Raw genomic sequence first — 18965 nt, 5'->3', positions numbered from 1 at the left:
TGCCTTTGCTTGTACACCACCATGCACGGCAACACACAACACGTGGCACTGTAGGGAAGTGGGAGTTTTGAACCGCCACACTACACAGCCACCGAACACCGTGGAATATGATACCCTTCGCGGAAACACGTGGGGATTTCTTGGTACTAGAGAAGATTTTAGTTAGTTATATCCATCCTCAGGTCAAGTTTACTTCATTAAAATGAGGTTTCAAACTATAATGTGTCTCTGTGAGGATTTTCGAGAGAAATTTCACTTACTTTGATATATCCTTTATTTGGTTAATACAGTTTCATAATTACAAGGTGGAAGTGCGTCTAAAAGTTTTCAAAGACGTGTTAAGTGAGAGGTAATGTGATGCGACTTTTTTTTTCCAAAACCACAAGGGTGAAAAACTTTATTTGAAGTAACCAATGGGTGATTCTAAGAGTTTGAATGCGCAGATTTTTTAAATTCAGATATGTATAACATTACTGGGACAACGAGCTTTGCAGTTTGAATTATCCATCGATCCAAATTTCAAATTTTTTACATTCTACAGCACCATCAATACTCTTTTATAAATGCTGTTGATACTGCTGATAGTCAGTTTATCAATAGTGTTACACTATAACCGTGCACATCACTGTATTCCTTCATAAAAACCTGCAGTCTGTTACACAACACAATGCAGGAGCAGTCAGCATGGTGTCTTACCAACATTGCCAAGGATTGTGACGAGTGTCGCAACCTGCTGAGGTGCCAAGGAGCGAGTCATGCTTTTATCAAAGCACTCCAGGTTAGTTCACTGTGTCCTGTTTTCTGTTTTAACGAAACAGGTGCTCAGATGAAAGTGAAAAAGCAAGAACAAAGAAGAAAAACTTTATGCAAAAATAGGTTTGGCAGTGCAATTACAGTAAGACCACAATAAATTGTAAAGCTATGTTTGGGTCAAAACCCAACATGGGCGGTCTCGTGGTACCAGTCACTACTTATACACGACACGCATGCTATGATCATGCTGCTGAAAGCTAAGTTGATTAAGGGGGACGTGGCAATGAAAACTACCTTGGTTATTTATGCAGATAAAGTGATGAAATTTGGCACGCAGATGTGATACGTTGTGCTAATATCATAACTGAAATCGGTTTTGAGCTTTGAGCTATCTCTCTTAGTTTTTGAGTTACAACACTTGGATACTCTCTCATTGTCATCCCAAAATTAATTAATGAATTAGACATAAGTTCATCACAATTTTTGCATAAGCATATATTCACAAGGGCCCGTTCTTTGCCGTAAAGCTATTGGTTTATTTTTTAGTATTCAAATAAGCACACAAAATTTTTTTTGAAATTTCTTGTACTCATTGTCTTACTAACAACTTTTACAAAAAGCCAATTATAAAAATCTGTATGGCGTGCAGACAAATATGGACAGCTTTACGGCACTCACCAATGTCTCAGGATCTAGGCGCAGAAAATGGAATGGTTATATCTTTATTTGTTGAGAAATGGCACAGGGATGACTGATAGCAACTGTTCAAAAAATGAAAGCTTAGAAAATGGAACTCCAAGAAAATGGAGCTGAAAGCTAAGAAAATGGAACTCAGAAGGAAGCTGGTTTTATTTTTCATTGGACAAATGCAACTTTGTGGCTATCTTGAGCTCTATCTGTCCTCTTTATGATGACGCCAATAGGGTGGCATTGTGTCAAGGGAAAACAGCAGATTTCCATTTTCTAAAGCCCAATTTTCTCATCGTTTTTGATGACAGCACACTAGTAAAATGTTTTGTTTTTTTTTCAACTTCTACTGCTTATTTTGGTCTAATATTTCACCGTGACGATGATGGTCTGAGGATTGCAGAAAAAAATTAATTTAAAAACTGGACATTTTGACCAAATTTACCATTCCCATTCGCACGTCCCCCCTTAAGCACTTCATTGGACTATAGGAATAAACACGTTCCCTATGTTTCCGAGAGAATGGCACAGCCCACAGTTTGAACGACAGAAGTGTACATGAGCATTATTCTAGCGGCGAGCACCGAGAACGTTTTTACAGCTCCAGCAGTTCAAGAAGCAGATTCATGCAAATGTGGGCAGTAAGGTAGGTTGCCTGCACCAAATATATATTGTGAGTATGTACAGTATGGTCCTCTGTTAAAGGGAACACTTGAATGAGCAACTTTCATTTTGTTGGCCCCCTAACGGCTAGCGGACGCGGAAAGATTGTTCGTGCTCGTTACTAGTCTATCATAAGGGTTCGGAACGGTCAACCACCAGTAGTGTTATACAAATCTAAGCCACTATGCTATTGCAGGAGAGCGAAATCCAGACATACCCGAAACGCAAGTGTTCCCTTTAACTGTGGACCCGTCTGTACTTGTCGTCAGCTATGTTTATGGCACAGTGCCAGTACCGCACTCCTGCCGTAGTGTTTTGATAGAACTTCTGGCCACTCACAATATGAATGCAATCAAACTGACCTGACAGGACACTGACTGACACCTACAAGTAGTCTATATGACATTGACACCTGCAGACAACCAACTCGTCAGCATGCTGGGTCATTCAGGGACATATTGTCATACTGAAGCTGCAACAAGGCCAACACAACTGACAATGACGAGTCATTGCTTTTCGTGCCTGTGACACTGAATGCAATGCAATCGGCTCTTGAGTGATAACTAGAGGCCAGATTTTTAGGCATTAAAAAAGCTCATTTTGGGCACCAAAAATAGGCAGGCAAAACAACGTTTCAGGCTTCCAAAATCGTAAATGTGGGCACAATAAATTTTCAAATAAATGCAAATAATTTCAAACGAAGACTTGCTCGACCTCTGTCTACAACAGGAAAACAAAATGTTATTGCCGAAGATAGCACAAAGGCGCCAACAGTTGAACATACCTGTGCAATTGTGCTTTGTCCCGCATGGTTCGCAGAACACGGTCTCTCCCGTATTCTGCACGGTGAGTCATGTTTCTACTGTCGATTCAACAGACTCCTAGTGTCTTCTCAGCATGACTGAGAAATGCAGAGCAGGAGCAGATAGCCAGATTGCTAAAAGCCCAGAAGGGAGGAATGCCTCCTATTGGCCAGGTCGAATCGCGTAGAGCCAGTTTCTGCCCTGTCAGTGAACCACTGGCGTAGCAAGGGGGGAGGGGGGTTTCTGGGGGTTCAACCCTCCCCCCCTCCCCGAAACTTTTCCGTTTTACATGTGTATATATACACGGTCACATACAAGCGCACGCACGAACATACATAAAGTGTGGTTGAAGCACCCCCCCCCCCGTCTGAAAAACGTTTCTGGCTACGTAATGCAGTGAACACCTTACAAAGTAAACTACAAAAACAAAAGCCACGTGCACATCACATATTTCTTTCTTTTCTTGCTCTTCGCTCTCCTTTCCGCTAACGCGGTCTCGCGTTCGTCAACCGCTTGCGCCATGTCAGTGTGGCGGCGACTGCTCGCCGGCGTGTCCCACTTCACTGCTGCTAGCGGTTGTTTCCGGGAGTTGGTTGAATTAGAGGACTAGGTTTAGCCCCGTAGTTCCAAACAGTCAGTGTTGCGTGGTAACATGAATAACGGTCTCAAACTGCTCCCGGGAGCAAAACTTGAGGATAAATAGTGCTAACATAAGTGCCAATTTTTAAAATTTATCATTTATAGGCATTTGTAAGCATTTAGGCACAAACGCCAAATATAGGCATTTGTACGCACTATAAAAACAATGTAAAAGCCCTCCTTAGCCTCTAATTCATGCTCATATATCAAAATGGCGCGATAGGAGCGCAAGGAACAAAATATGCATTTGCCTAAAATCCGGTCTCTAGTGATAACGTTATATTGCAGCAACACAGCTGCCGGAGCAGCTTCTTATGTAGATAGCCTATTTGTTTGCATTCAGAGTATGTCAAAACATGCTTGTGAAGTTGAATTACGTGATTATCAGCCCTTGCCAGCCGTCCACCCTGAGATTGAGGTAGTGTCAACGCGATTCAGTGGAGTTGAGTCCTAGCACAGCCAGTGGGTCTGTGCACTGCCAGCAGACTTTTATTGTTCAGTCCTAACCACAATGATTCGAAATAAACCTCTTGTAGCTTTGTACAATCCATGAAGAAGTAAAAAAATTACGGCATATCTACGTGTGAATGATGAAGAACTTGGGCGAAGCTCCTGAAGCAATCATAGTTACACCGTGAAATGTTCAGTTTTTTTCGCCCAGCAGTAATCAAAGCGATACGCCGCTTTGATTACTGCACGCCATCTAGCGTGCAGGGTGCCGCTGCTTTTTTTCCCTTTTTTTTCTTCTTTTTTTCCTTTCTTTTCTTTTTTTCTTGTTTTTTCCTTTCTTTCTTTTCTTTTATTTTTGGGGGGGGTGTGCGAATATTCCAAATTTCGAATATTTTTCAAATAGTGCTTGCTATTCGATTTGATTCGCACTGGAATTTTACTATTCGAGCTATTCGAACTTCCCAAAAACAAATACAGTCAACGTCCGATTGAAAGTGACTCCTTCAGATTTTTAATATGCTTCACCTCATTACATTCTCGTATTGCGGCGAAGCTGTCTTTCAAGCTCCGTTACGGTCGAGCTTTGCCAAGAGACAACGTCCGATTGGAAGTGGTCCCTAGATTTTCAATATGCTTCACCTCATCACACCCCGGTATTGCGGCAAAGCTGTCTTTCAAGCTCCGTTACGGTCGAGCTTTGCCAAGACACAGTCAACGTCCGATTGGAAGTGGTCCCTAGATTTTCAATATGCTTCACCTCATCACACCCCGGTATTGCGGCAAAGCTGCCTTTCAAGCTCCGTTACGGTCGAGCTTTGCCAAGACACAGTCAACGTCCGATTGGAAGTGGTCCCTAGATTTTCAATATGCTTCACCTCATCACACCCCAGTATTGCGGCAAAGCTGCCTTTCAAGTTCCGTTACGGTCGAGCTTTGCCAAGACACAGTCAACGTCCGATTGGAAGTGGTCCCTAGATTTTCAATATGCTTCACCTCATCACACCCCGGTATTGCGGCAAAGCTGCCTTTCAAGCTCCGTTAAGCCTGTTTCACATGCAGCGATTTTGCTCCAAGAGCGGAGCGGCTGCCGTCGCGGGAGCCCAAAAACAGGTTTTTTAGAGCGACCAGTGGACGCGCGATCGAGATCGCCGGAGTTGGAAAAATTCGCTAGCGGCAGAGCGGCTGCCCAAGGTCACCCAATGGGAGAGCAGTGACGTGGGGAGCACGTGATTGCAGGGGCGGAGTCGAGGAGCGGGAGCGTGCGCCAGGAGGAACTCGGTTTCCTAGCAGACGACATTCGCTGTAACGAGCTGGCAGTGTAGAAACGCCTTTCTTTTCGTTTTGTTGTTCTCTACTGCGCTTCCATCAAAGCAGACAAATCGTTTGCACGTGTCATTTTGTTCTTTTGTATCTTTATCGAATCGTGGCACCAACACAGGTCCGTACAGGGGGACCCTACGGCACTGCGCACTTGTTGGTCGCATGTTTCAGTTTTTTTTTTTTTGCTACTCTGACCCAGCACGTTCGAATAGTTTACTGTTTTCTTTTTCTTTTTTTCAATGGTCACGTACCCCGAAGACGACAAATGCGAGCCCCCCAGACGACGACATTGTGGGTTTGCAATGGTTGCCGGCCCAGACGGCGCACCAACGCCTTGCGGCATTCGAGAGCAAAAGCCACCGAAAGCACTCTGAAAGCTTAAAACCACAAAAACCAATTCTTTTTTTTTTTGCTTTTCCATGGCCAAGTGTATGAGCGTGCAAGAAGACTTGCGTGGTAAAAAAAGAAAGCTGTAACAGAAATAAACGTGACTACTGAAGTTGTTTAATTGCACTCTGATACACTGCACATTTTCGTCATTCAAGGTTTAGGCGCGTGAAAATCGAGCACCGAAGTAGAAGGCTGGTGAAACTCGCAGCCCAAGTGCACCAAAAGAAGCGAACTCGGAGAAAGGAAACCCGCGGGTAACGGGCGCTTTCCACAACCATCACTGCGCATCGCAGAGGCGCGCGCCGCGCAAAAGCGGTGCATGTGAAACGAAGCCGCGTCCGAGCGTCCTGCTGCCGCTCGATCGCTGCGGGCCCCGCCGCTCGGTCGCTCGCATGTGAAACAGGCTTTACGGTCGAGCTTTGCCAAGACACAGTCAACCTCCGATTGGAAGTGGTCCCTAGATTTTCAATATGCTTCACCTCATCACACCCCGGTATTGCGGCAAAGCTGCCTTTCAAGCTCCGTTACGGTCGAGCTTTGCCAAGACACAGTCAACGTCCGATTGGAAGTGGTCCCTAGATTTTCAATATGCTTCACCTCATCACACCCCGGTATTGCGGCAAAGCTGCCTTTCAAGCTCCGTTACGGTCGAGCTTTGCCAAGACACAGTCAACGTCCGATTGGAAGTGGTCCCTAGATTTTCAATATGCTTCACCTCATTACACCCCGGTATTGCGGCAAAGCTGCCTTTGAAGCTCTGCTACGGTCGCAAATGTATTAACTCAAGGAAACGCTTGTTCCAACATGGAGATGAAAGATGTGGTAGAGGTGGGGGCTCAATTAATGCTGTTTTGGACCTGAAATTTGGGCAAGAAGTCCGAAAAATCGGAAGCCAAAGCTTTTTAGCATCCAAAATTTCAGATGTTCTTGTATATCAAAGTCTATGAGGCAGATTTGGAACTCCGGACTTGAAGGGAGCACACCCTTGTCCGCCACATCAGTCGGGCTTCCACAGAAGTTGAAAGAGGAGGAGAGGCTGAGGAAATGGCATCTTTGCCTATCACGTGTAAAGTGTTGTCGGTGACACTTTGGTTGCACCAAATCATCATTCTTGATAAGACAACTATGAAACACCACCCTGCCAGCGCTTCATCAGCCTAGCGAAAAGAAACACTTTCATGCTGCTACCTCATAAGAATATGCTTAGGAATCCTCTCCAACCTTTTTTTCTGCGATTTTGCTTCGAAGTATTAAAAAAAATATTCTAGAAATATTCGAAAAATATTCAATTCGATTCGCACTCACACTTCAATATTCGAATTCGCTTCGCACCCAAAATTTTGCTATTCGCACAGCTCTATTTTTTTTCTTTTTCTTTTTTTTTTGCACACATATTGCACACATCTCTATGGGACAGCGCCATCTAGTATATCATCACCCAACTGCAGTTTGCGTACATCTCTATGGGACAGCGCCATCTATTGAATGATACAGGAGACGCGACGGCGGGGGAACGCCGCATGGAGCAACGACCGACCAGGTGATGCTATAAGGAGCTTCGCCCCTAAAAGCCACACACGGCATTATGTTGGCACGAGCAAGTTGCCGTCCTTGGTCATAGGCTCCTGGCTTCCCTTGTGAACTGGTTGCACACGTTGCTAATAAAACTTGATGTTGTACTGATAACTCCAGCATAATTAATTATGGCCAGTGTTACTTTGGAAACTAAGACTGAACAGTGAAAAAGCGCACTGCCACACTTTGAGGAGACACCCACGAGTGACGTGCCACTCATGCCTCATTTCAGCATTCTTGTCCAACCAAATCTCTCTCAAATGCCGTGGGCTCACATATGGACCTCGTCCGAGTGCAGCGCATGCGCTGATTGAGCCTGTTGAAAAGGACCGACAGTTCTGGCTAAAGGTCAAAGGTGACTTATTTTGAGGAGCGCCTAATGGTGAGCAAGGGAAGACAACACGCAGGTGCAGACTCACAGTTACACATCAAAGTTGACATATAACTGTCAGCATAGTACCACATGAGAAGGGGAAATAGAAATACAGTCGAACCCGTTTATAACGAACTCGAAAGTGCCGCGAAAACTGGTCGTTATATCAGTAGTTCGTTGTAAATGGACTCGCCCTCAAAAACATGCATTAGCGACCAAGCCGCTTTTTTTTTCTGCGAATTTTTATTGAAAAGTGCTAACAACTCCTCCGGTGAGAAGTTAGGCCTTTTCGCATTGTGAAGCGAGGCCCGCTGCGTGCACGAGTGAATTAAACCGCCTTTGCAGTGAAGCGACAACGTTTTATTGAACCGCGGTACCGCTCCGTGGAGCCGATCATCCCTGGCTAGTTGCGTGCAGCGCGTCGCCTCTCGGATCATGCCATCACTGCCGGGCCGCTTGCATTTGTACGCGCATTTGTGCGCTCTTTGTGCCCGCTTCACTTCGGAGCGTGCACGGGTGCGACGAGCGGCCTGTTCGTTCAACGTGGCGAAGACAAGCATTTTGGAAGCAACGCGCACTCTACGTCTCCGCGATGCTCTGACGGCCCTGCACGACAGGCGCGGCGCGCTTGGGTTGCCGCCTAATAAAATAAAGTGCATCAACGTTTCTCGGTGCCTGTGTCGCTCAACACCAGCGAGCTAGTTTCGTTTACACGAAGCGACGCGCACTTTATCTCGCACGGCGCGGCGGAAGCGAACTTTCGAACGGCAATGGCATCGCGCGCTTGTACTGCTTGTACCGCCGTCACCCCGAACAGTTTACGCCACACGTGCAGCCGAGCCGATAGCTGCAGATGACTGTGATAAGGTTGTCGGCGATAAATCATAACGGCACGTTCATCGCCGGCCGCCACATCGCCTTCGCTGTCTTCTGATACTTATCCGTGAAGGAATCGCCGCAATCGCGAGGAAATCGTAATCACTGATCGGCCGGTGTATGCCGTTACCGAAAAGACGAAAGACATTTTGCGGCACATTGTGGCGTCGACGCAATGAACTTTTAAGCGCCGAAAAGTTAGCGCGGTCATATCGCTTATTGCATTTTATTGCTTCTTGCGTTCCAAGGCCTAGGTTTATCGTAGGCGGTCGTAGCTGCAGAGAACGGCGCCAGAAAAGGTTGCCGTGCGAAAGCTGACCACAAGTATGCTGCCTCCTATTTCTTTTTTTTTATTCGTCTCTGCCATTCTGCCGCTAAGGAAATGCCTGGAAAGTGAGCGACCTCGCTTGTAGCGTCCGAAATCTGCGTGCGGTGCTCGCCGATCTTCGTCACGAGTATACTGGAGTGGGGCACGCGCGAGCGCGCTCCTCTCATGCTTTACTAGGCCTGCTTTAACTTTTTTTTTCGCCTCGTATACGCAATATTTTTACCGCGACCGTGTCTGAAGTGTTCGTTGTAAAAGTAGGAGGCTTTGAAAAATGTTCGCTATATGTGGACGTAATTTCAATGGGTAGCATAGGAAAATCGTAAGTGCACCGAAATATGGTCGTTATAACCGATAGATCGTTGTATCTGGGATCGTTATAAGTGGGTTCGACTGTACTACAGTCGGAATCACACTTGTCTAGAACAGCCTGTCGGATGCTTGAGCCGTCGTTTTTTGCAAAAACATGCAGAGACCGACGCCATAATGTTACCAAACAGTCATATACTGCATGCTAGGTCCCAGTGCTATATAATTCAAACATAAATGGAAGCTTGTAGCTAACGCGAGGTAGCAGCTGCGGGCAGCACCAGAATCCACAGCCAGGCTCTTGACCCCTCTAGACAAGTGTGATTCCGACTATACCATCTGACCAGGCCAGAATTATGTGGCAAAGAGCAGCAGAGCACAGTAGTGAAGTGGCGATAGACCAAAGAAAGGGGCAAAATAAGCAAGGAGCGCGGCCCAGAGGCTTCTGGCTCAGCAGCAATGCCTGCACACTTTTTTCATCTAATCACTTGCTGTACAAGCAGCACTTCCCTGTTGACAAGGCAGCCTTTCCTTGGTGGCACAAAAGGCAACGTAGAATTATCTTTTTACATTTTTGTTGCGTCGGCACACACACGAAGTATAGCACGTTAGAATTTTTAGAGAGTGATCTCATCTGGTTTTATTCGTTTTTCACATTTCGAAATATCTGCACCCTGTGGAAAATTTCTTCATGATAAAGGGTGAAAAATGCATGATTGCAACCATAGCAGAAAAAATTTCCGCGCAGCTGGCATTTCAAAGTACTATCAGAGTTAGAGTGAATGAGTGTTTACTGTAAGCCAATTTTTCTTGATCTTAAGGAATTGACACACCGTACCATAGTACAAGTCTGCTTTTGTGTAAAAAACAACAAAAAATGCGGTACACCAAATTTTTATGTAGGCACTCTTGTAGCCTACCACATGAATTAACTATTATCTCCATGGAGCTCTGTTGCTTTCTTGTCTGTCCTTGTAGAGCATCTACCCTCAAGTGATTGACATGGCAGTGCTTGCTCTTCAGGCTTATGCACAGTCGCCTCCTGACATCATCCAGTAAGTTCCTACTCCTTCTCTGGGTGCCATATAGGTCTGTGCAACAGATGCGCTAATATGTATAAATGAGTCCTGAACCACCTCTTATTCTTGATGAAGAAACGAATACAGCGGAAAACACGACTGCTAGGAAGAGCTCAGCCAAATCTTGTAGTAGTTGTAAGCGTCAAGGAGAGCTCACAAGCAGAGTGTAGAGTTGCCACTTTCTCAGGCACCCCCTCTTCATACTGAGGCCTGTACACTCTCTTCGAAGCACCATCACACAACAGATTGCTGCTCTTGGCCGATAGCTGACATAGGCCAAGAGTGGCGATTAAATCAGGTATGCTGCGTGCCACGGCGTGCCGCCATGTGCTGGCACCGCATTAAAGTTACACACTAGCAGCACTAGCGCGCACCGGAATCATGCCAGGAGAGAGCAGTTGCATTTCGTGACACGCACTCAAGGTCATGATGTGCACGTGACATGGCTTTTTTCCTCCTTGTCATCCGTCCCTGCGTAGCTTCTAGTTTGCTTGTCGGGACAGAAGAAGAGAGAAAGCGCTTAAAGCGTGCAACAAATCCCTGTAACTCCACTCATGTATTTGACGAATTCGAAAAACTTTTGCAACGATGGATTTGTAAGGCAATGGACTCCTGGTACCGAGGTCAATCAATCATAGCTTGAAAAAAGTGGTTCAAGTCGTTCAGGACCCCTTCAATGTAGTAAAAGTATTTTATGTTGCTACATAGAGTGTTGCTCAAATGTTGCTACAGTTGAAACTCGATTTAATGAAGTGATGACATCGCCCAAATTTTTTCGTTAGATTGGAAGTTTGTAAAATCGAGAAAGGGAGATTTTTTCAGTTTTTCTAAATCTAAAATTGTAACTTAGCGACACACGAAAGCTACCATGGTTTCGTATTTGCCTCTAACCCACGCCTGCGTGGGTGAAAAGTCCATGAGGGGCAGCTCGAACATGGAGCCTCCATGTTCAGGCAATGCAGGCCAGATAGATGTTCACGTCGAGCTTGACAAGCTGCATGTACCGTATTTACTCGAATGTAACGTGAGTTCTCTGCCAGATTTCTGCTATTTCAAGTCGACCCTTGCGTTACTGTTGAATGCCGAAATTCAAGTTGTCTAAAAAGTGCAATGATGCACACCATTATTTTACTTTTGTTTTATTTAGGGGTGTGCGAATATTCGAAGTTTCGAATATTTTTCGAATAGTGTTTGCTATTCGATTCGATTCGCACTGGAATTTTACTATTCGAACTATTCGAACTCCCCAAAAACAAATACAGTCAACGTCCGATTGAAAGTGACCCCTTCAGATTTTCAATATGCTTCACCTCATTGCACTCTCGTAGTGCGGCAAAGCTGCCTTTCAAGACCGTTACGGTCGAACTCTGCCAAGGCACAACGTCCGATTGAAAGTGGTCTTTAGATTTTCAATATGCTTCACCTCACCACACCCCGGTATTGCGGCAAAGCTGCCTTTCAAGCTCCGTTACGGTCGAACTTTGCCAAGACAGTCAACGTCCGTTTGGAAGTGGTCCCTAGATTTTCAATATGCTTCACCTCATCACGCCCCCGTATTGCGGCAAAGCTGCCTTTCAAGCTCCGCTACGGTCGCAAATGTACTAACTCTAGAAAACGCTGGTTCCAATATGGAGATGAAAGATGTGGCAGAGTTGGGGGCTCATTTAATGCTGTTTTGGACCTGAAATTTGGGCTGGAAGTCCGAAAAATCGGACGCCGAAGCTTTTTAGCATCCAAAATTTCAGATGTTCTTATATATCGACGTCTATGAGACAGATTTGGAATTCCGGACTTGAAGGGAGCACACCCTCGTCCGCCACATCAGTTGGCCTTCCACACCAGTTGAAGGAGGAGGAGAGGCTGAGGAAATGGCATCTCTGCCTATCACGTGTAAAGTGTTGTCGGCAGCACTTTGGTTGCACCAAATCATGTACATAAATACAATTCGGCCTCTACATTGCCTCACTCTTGATAAGAAAGACAACTATGAAATATGACCCCACCAGTGCTTCATCAACCTAGCGAAAAGAAACACTTTCATGTTTCTATCTCACAAGAACATACTTAGGGATTCTCTGCAACTTTTTCTGTAATTTCACTTCGAATTATTCGAAAAATTTTTGAGAAATATTCGAAAATTATTCGATTCGATTCGCACTCAATCTTTATTATTCGAATTCGCTTCGCACCCAAAATTTTGCTATTCGCACAGCTCTACTTTTATTTTTTTCTTCGTGGACACAATGAAGAAGTCACCCCTCAATTACAGTCGTGGGCGCACTACAATCGAGTGGATACGATATGCAAAGACGGGGAGAAGTACATCAGTCATTGTGCGAGCAGGCTGAGAAACAAGGTTGCCAGGAGACAATAAGGGTCATCTGTCGCATAAACGATGAAATAACGAAAGCAACCACTGCAGTGTTCCTGTGGGAGTATTTACCAGGACAATAAACCACCACCGCCCTAGTGCCATCTTGCACATAAGAGCGCTAACGACTGTTGAATCCATTGTTTCACGCATCAGCGCGGTGTGCAGCCTTGTCAAAATAAAACTATGGTCGTCACTAGGGCGGCTAGATGTTTTAACGCGATAGTGTTAAAGGGCACCCTTGAATAAAAACCTATCTGTGCGAAATTAGAGAAATATCATTACTTTTTTTACTCATTTATGCAGGGAAGCTTCGTTAAATCGGGTATGATGCGAAGTTAGTTTCATTAATTTGGGTTGATGGCAGCATTGAACCCTACAGGTACGTGTCGTGGAATTGAAATTTCTTCGTTAGATCAGAAACTTCATAAAATCAGGTTTGACTATATCGAGTTTTAACTGCACATAGCAACATGAAATGTTGCTACACGGAAGTTTGCTTTTGCATGCACCTACACCACAGGAAGGACAGAGAAATACATATGTAACCAGTGATTTATTCCTGAAGTACTGCACAATGAGGTAGCGTGTACTAATATACCACATATGTGCAATTTCATTTGTAACAAGCTACGCTATAAAAGGGTTAGAGAGACTTTAATTGCTCACACTTGCGACAAAAATAATTCTCGTCAGAGACCACCACATGATAAATGTTAGGCATTGCTAGGAACACTACCTTCCACAAGTGTTTACTTTTCAGTAGTGTGGAAGTACAGGCCACTCGGTGAAGCATTGCCATGAATATAAAATGGGCCACAGTACATGGGACATAGAGTGCAGCAGATGCTTTGTGGGTTAATACTTCCAGCCTGCGAGCTGTCTGTCATAGGAAGGACCGTTGCTGGCCACGAGCCGTTGCAGAGGCCTCCGACCCTCTGGCCACGCTTTGGATACCCAGCTTTAGAGGGACATACGTACCTGTTTAAGCAGTGCATTTGACAGGCATTCACAGATCATGATTGGCAGATTACCAATATCCTTCAAGAGAAAAGTATATAACAGCGGCATCTTACTGGTGCTTAGCTATGGGGTAGAAACATGGATGCTTACGTAAAGGTTCAACTTAAATTGAGGTTAACACAGAGAGCCATGGAGAGGAAGAGAGCAGAGTGGGTCAGGGAACAAACGGTTGTTAAGGACATTTGAGTAAAAATCATGAAGATGAAATGGGCATAAGCGGGAGTATGTAGCGAGAAGGCAGGATAACCGCTGGTCAACAGACGGTATTGCCTGAGAAGGCAAGCGTGCCAGGTGGAGGCCAAGAGTTGGGTGGCCAGATGAGATGAAGTTTGTGGATATAATGTGGAAGCGGCAAGCACAGGACCAGGTTAATTGGAGATACATGGGATAGGCCTTTGCCCCGTGCAGTGCGCGTAGTCAGCCTGATTGTGATGCTGAGCAGACCAAAAATGAGGAGACAAGCATAAGAGTGGGGCGGGGGGGTGGGGGGGAGAACGTGAGTGTTATAAATAGCTGCAAAATCTAGCTTCACCATGAGTAAGCAGCTTTGGTGTCGACATCAGCCTCTTCCACTGTTTCAGAGACTTGGTCACTCGGGGCCTGCTCAAACACCTGCTCCCGCTGTTTGACCGGGACTCTGCAAAGCCCGACTTCATTGGTCAGCTTGGCTGGATCACATTTTACGCCTATAGCAAGTGAGAATTGCAGTGTATTCCTGATTCAAGCCTTCACACAACAGTTTCATTACCCACCATGATGGCTTAGCAGTTATGGTGTTGTGCTGCTAAGCATGAGTGTACAGGTTTGATGCTAAAACATTGAGTATACTATGAATCACAAGCAAAGCTTGTATTGACTGACCTGTGTAGCTGGTGGTGTTCCAAAAAGCCCTCCTCAGCCATAGCTGGCACTCTCGCACCAAATAAATAACAATAAACAAAATGAATTTTCTTTTTGGTGCTGGGGCTTGAACACTGGTCTTCTCTGTCCAAAAGCAAGCGCCTTGAGCACTGGGCCACACGCCCATTCTTGGCCAATGTGAACTGAAGTGAAGCATACTAATGCGTTCTACCAACAATGCAAAAAAAAAAACAATTGGGAAGCAGTACACTTGCTGTGAGCGCTCCATTGCAATATTTTGTGTTGGCGGACTAAAAGCGATCTACTAAACAACACATAAGGTCGATATCAGGAATTTCACATTTCCGGAAACTTCGGACTCCGAGAAAATTGAATTCCTAAACCGTGTTTCCATGATCCCGCTATGGTCTTCTCGTTAGGCCGTTCTAGAGGCTGACGAATGCTGGAAAGAACATGAAAGACACCATGCCCATTCAGACAGCCGCTGCCTATAACGAAGGAAAAAAAGAAAGAAAGAAAAAAAGAGAGGGAGGCAGGGTGGGAAGCAGGCAGACAGGGCCACGTCATTAAGCTTGCTTGCTCCCACATCCTTTGTTGGGGAAAGGCTCCTAAATTTTTTGTGTACTAATGTAAGCTCTCTGATGTCAGTACAGCCTTGTGATCGGCCTTGTCGGTGCAGTAAAAATAGTGGTAGGTTGTGCAACTTTTTGTACAAAGACACTAAAAATAGAAGAACATGCTAAGCGCATGCGACTTGTCATTTCGCGTTTCGCGTCTGTGTAGAAAAGTTTGCACTGACTACCATTATGAATTCAGTGTCATTTCTACATTTTCTGGTTTGAACCCATCAAAAAGGGGGTGCGTGGGTGATTTGTGGACATGTTAGAATTAGGGCTATCTGAATCAGCAGTGTGCTTTGTTAGTTCTTTTTTTTGCCTCTTGCCTAAAGAGGCTTGCCAGACAATCCAACAAGTATTGTTAGCCCTGTCAAGGTCAAGGTATTGTAATCTAACTGTAGCAGTACTTTGCTTCGTCTCCTCGATGCTTAAGATCCAGTGTCTGGACATATACAGGGTCTGTCCTGAAAGTAAGAAGACCAATCGTGGCATCATGTGCACTTGATTGGGAAACTGGTGTTGGGAAAAGGTGAGGGAACCTTCAGCTTCACAACATGGTGAGTTCAGTTTGCTTCAAACTGAGCTCAAGTGTACTCAAGTACACTTGAACGTGCTTGAATGTGCAACCCTGCTTCATAGCTGCGTTACAGCATGGCTGGAGGGAACGTTGAACTCGGTAAAGTGTGGTGGTCTTCTACAAAAATGCACAACATGATCAAGAGAGCATAGGGCGGTGATTCAAGTTACAGACTGTGAGTGTCCAAATGGCAGAGACTTTATAGACAGCTGAGAAAATGTCTGCGACAAGTAATGCTGCTATGGGGGCTACTTGGTACGACTTCGTGACTATTTGCGCTGCCAGGAACTTGACGAAATGACAGTTGAAGGTGGTGGAGACAATTGACAATTGAAGGTACGCACATCATCCTGTGCGTGCCTTTTTTTAATTGTCATTTCGTCAAGGTCTTGACAGTGCGAATGGTCATGAAGTCTGCGACAAGCAATGGTCCGGGTATTCGTTGGCAACAGTTACGGACGGTGATGTTCCTTGTGTGCGTGCTTTGTTGAACACTGCTCAGCATTAGGTGCAGATATTAATGCGAAAACATTTCTAAAGATTTGTTCACAAATGTTATTGCAATAACATTTGTATTTACAAGATTTCTAATCATGCAACATGTTGTGCCAAACTCGTGCCCAAAATATTGGACTGTGCTCCAGATGAACACCCCCACAACTGCTTTCATCGAAGTGCGGAATCGAGTCAAGCCAACAGCGATGCAAACTTTTGTAATACTATAAACAATCTGATTACTCGAGGTGGAGTGTGGGTATTTCTGTCTGATCTTGAAAAGAAAAATGAAGCTCAGAGTGGCACCAGTGGAGGTGAACCTCCCTGTTTATACAAGGCGTGGTTGTCAAAAATCCAAAACAAAATTCATCTTGATCATGTTCAGTGGCTGCAAATGAACCATTCAAAGGTAATTGGTTCCTTCCAGGGCAATGGTAAATGATTGTTTCGACGTGGAAGTGCTATGGAGGCTAGGTCAATGCTTGTGATGCATGTGCCGAGTGCCCGTGGCATCGTGGGTTCTGTTCTACAACATGATGGTACTTTGTTACATGCATAACCCACTGTCACGGAAATTCTGGATGGGCAAGGCATCAGCGCACTTCCACTGCCACCATACAGACCGGGCTACTTTCCCTCTGTCTTCTTCCTGTTTCCAAGTATGAAACATGTTGAAATTACGCTGATACGACACCACAGAAGGCATCCAAAGAGCTGCAACAAAAGTGGTCAATGAAGTCTCAGAAAATAGCTTTTGAGATGACTACAAATGATCGGAAACTCCCTGGCTCACTGTGCTAACACCCAGGGTTCTTATGTACTACAAGAATACTATAGTCGGATACAAATTACAAAGTCCGGAAAGGCCTTGCCCAGATGACTGAAGCGCAGTAGCCATTGCCTCCGCGACTAAAGAAATAGTCCCACTCATGCACTTGTCTATGTTTTCTGAATGCAAGGTCACCAGCCATCTGGCTCGTGACGTCAGTCTGGAGTTTACGCCCATTGGGGTAGGCTTGTGCGCATCCGCGCTTGAGGAGGAAATGCCGCAGACTTGTGAAGTTCTATCCGACTATACGTGTGTTGAAAGATTTTCCCAAATGAAACGTGGTTTCTGTGCTCGGTCTCCTTACTTTCAGGACAGACCCCGTATACATGGCTTTAAGGTGGCCTCACAAGGATTGTGGATGAGGTTATTTCATGTGTCAATATTGCTGTGGACTAACAACAAGTAAAACAACACTGCCAAAGACAAGTGCTGGCTTCCAACCAGTTCGAAGTTAATGCTTGCCTTTGTCTATCTTGCATTCTTTTACTTTACACTGCCATCTGCCACATTACAGTGCACTGTTTACAAGCGCTTCCAGTAGTTAGGAAGTGTTCTGTGGTTTTTGCTGTGTATATACTATACTGCTGTGAACATCCAGAGATTAATGGGGTAAGGCTAGAAAAGCCTTTTTGATAGAAGGCAAGCACAGATAAGCAGCATTTTCTGTAACACATTTAAAGCTTATCTATTTTTTGTCTAGTTTGAAATGCAATGTGCGACAAACATTGTTTCTGAAGTCTTCCTTGCATCCATTTAGTGTATGGTATAGCAGTAAAACCTGATTAATTCGAACTCAGTTATATCGAAATCCAGCTTAATTCGAAGGATTTCTGCGGTCCCGTATTTTGCAACGTAAACTTGAGTGGATAATGTGAAGCGGCGGTCAGCACCAGCCCGGTTAATTCGAAAGCATTGGGTGGCAATTCCCGATCCCGATGTCGCCACAAATCCGCGGAAACGACGGCCCTTTGGAGGCACAAGGCAATGCAGTGTAACGATACTAATGAGTGACAGGTGATGCACCCCAGCCTCGCTGCTGCCAGCGAAAAAAAGAAAAAGCGGTCTCGTGGTCAGCTGATATGTGCGCCTGCTGAAAAGTAGTCCTGCTTCACTGCAATGCAGCGGTGACACGCGGGCAACATGTCGCATGCTTCTCGCAGCGTCATGATTTACCCATTCTTTCTGGGGGGAAAAATAATAAAGGACGATCTGACAGAATTCGCGATGCATCCGAACCTGTGATTGGCGGTTGCTCCGGCAATTTGCGCACATGCACTGCTGGTAGAGTTGTTGCCTGCAACGCCTACTTCGAAAACTCAGTTCGAAAACTTCAGTTATGTTTTCCAACCAGAACACATCGCGAATTCCGTCACACTGGCCATTATTAAATTCGTTATTTTACAAATAGAATGGGCGAATGGTCGCATCATGACGCGCCGACTGCAAAGGGCAGGTGACATGATGCCCGCGTATCACCACTGTGTTGCAGTGAAGCATGCATTTAAGTTTACCCCGCAACCGTTTTTTTTTTTTCTTTCTTTGTTTTTCGCTGGCAGCTGCAAGGCCCGCCGTTTTCCCGGGTTTGCGGCAAAATTGCGTCCGGGTATTGCTGGAAAACATGACCTCTGGAGCCACAAACTAGCAGACACAACAAACAACCACCTCTGATTACTTTCAGTAATTCAAAGTTCCTTGCATCCCGCTTTTTATATGTTTTTATCAGTTCAAAAACCCGCTTAATTTGTAAATTTTTCACAGTCCCAGTGAGCTTGAAGCAATGAGGTTTTACTGTACTATCATTATTATTTTTCAGCGACAGTGTTCAAGTCGAAGACATGGACTGTACCGCTAGACTGTGCCACACAGTTGCGAACAAGATGATTCACTACAGCTTAGCTCCTCAAGAAAATTCGGCTGTAAGTAGCATTTGTGTCTGCACACTCTTGCACA

At 45.1% G+C, this 18965-nt stretch overlaps 1 protein-coding gene across 2 annotated transcripts in view; it reads left to right on the top strand.

The window, feature by feature from the left end:
• The window catches only part of LOC119390819 (importin subunit alpha-6), a 51331-nt gene that overhangs the window by 8949 nt on the left and 23417 nt on the right, over positions 1–18965 (top strand). The window contains exons 5-8 of one of the 2 annotated variants that reach the window (XM_037658523.2): positions 674–778; positions 10142–10218; positions 14218–14331; positions 18829–18931. In XM_037658523.2, coding sequence (XP_037514451.1) covers positions 674–778; positions 10142–10218; positions 14218–14331; positions 18829–18931 — 399 coding nt within the window. The remainder of the gene's footprint in view (positions 1–673; positions 779–10141; positions 10219–14217; positions 14332–18828; positions 18932–18965) is intronic. The other variant, XM_049414935.1, reaches the window with a different exon arrangement.

Source organism: Rhipicephalus sanguineus, chromosome 4 (assembly GCF_013339695.2).
Source record: "Rhipicephalus sanguineus isolate Rsan-2018 chromosome 4, BIME_Rsan_1.4, whole genome shotgun sequence".
NCBI classification, from domain to species: domain Eukaryota; kingdom Metazoa; phylum Arthropoda; class Arachnida; order Ixodida; family Ixodidae; genus Rhipicephalus; species Rhipicephalus sanguineus.
The sequence above is the reverse complement of the archived record's forward strand: the minus strand, read 5'-3'. Positions and strand labels throughout refer to the sequence as shown.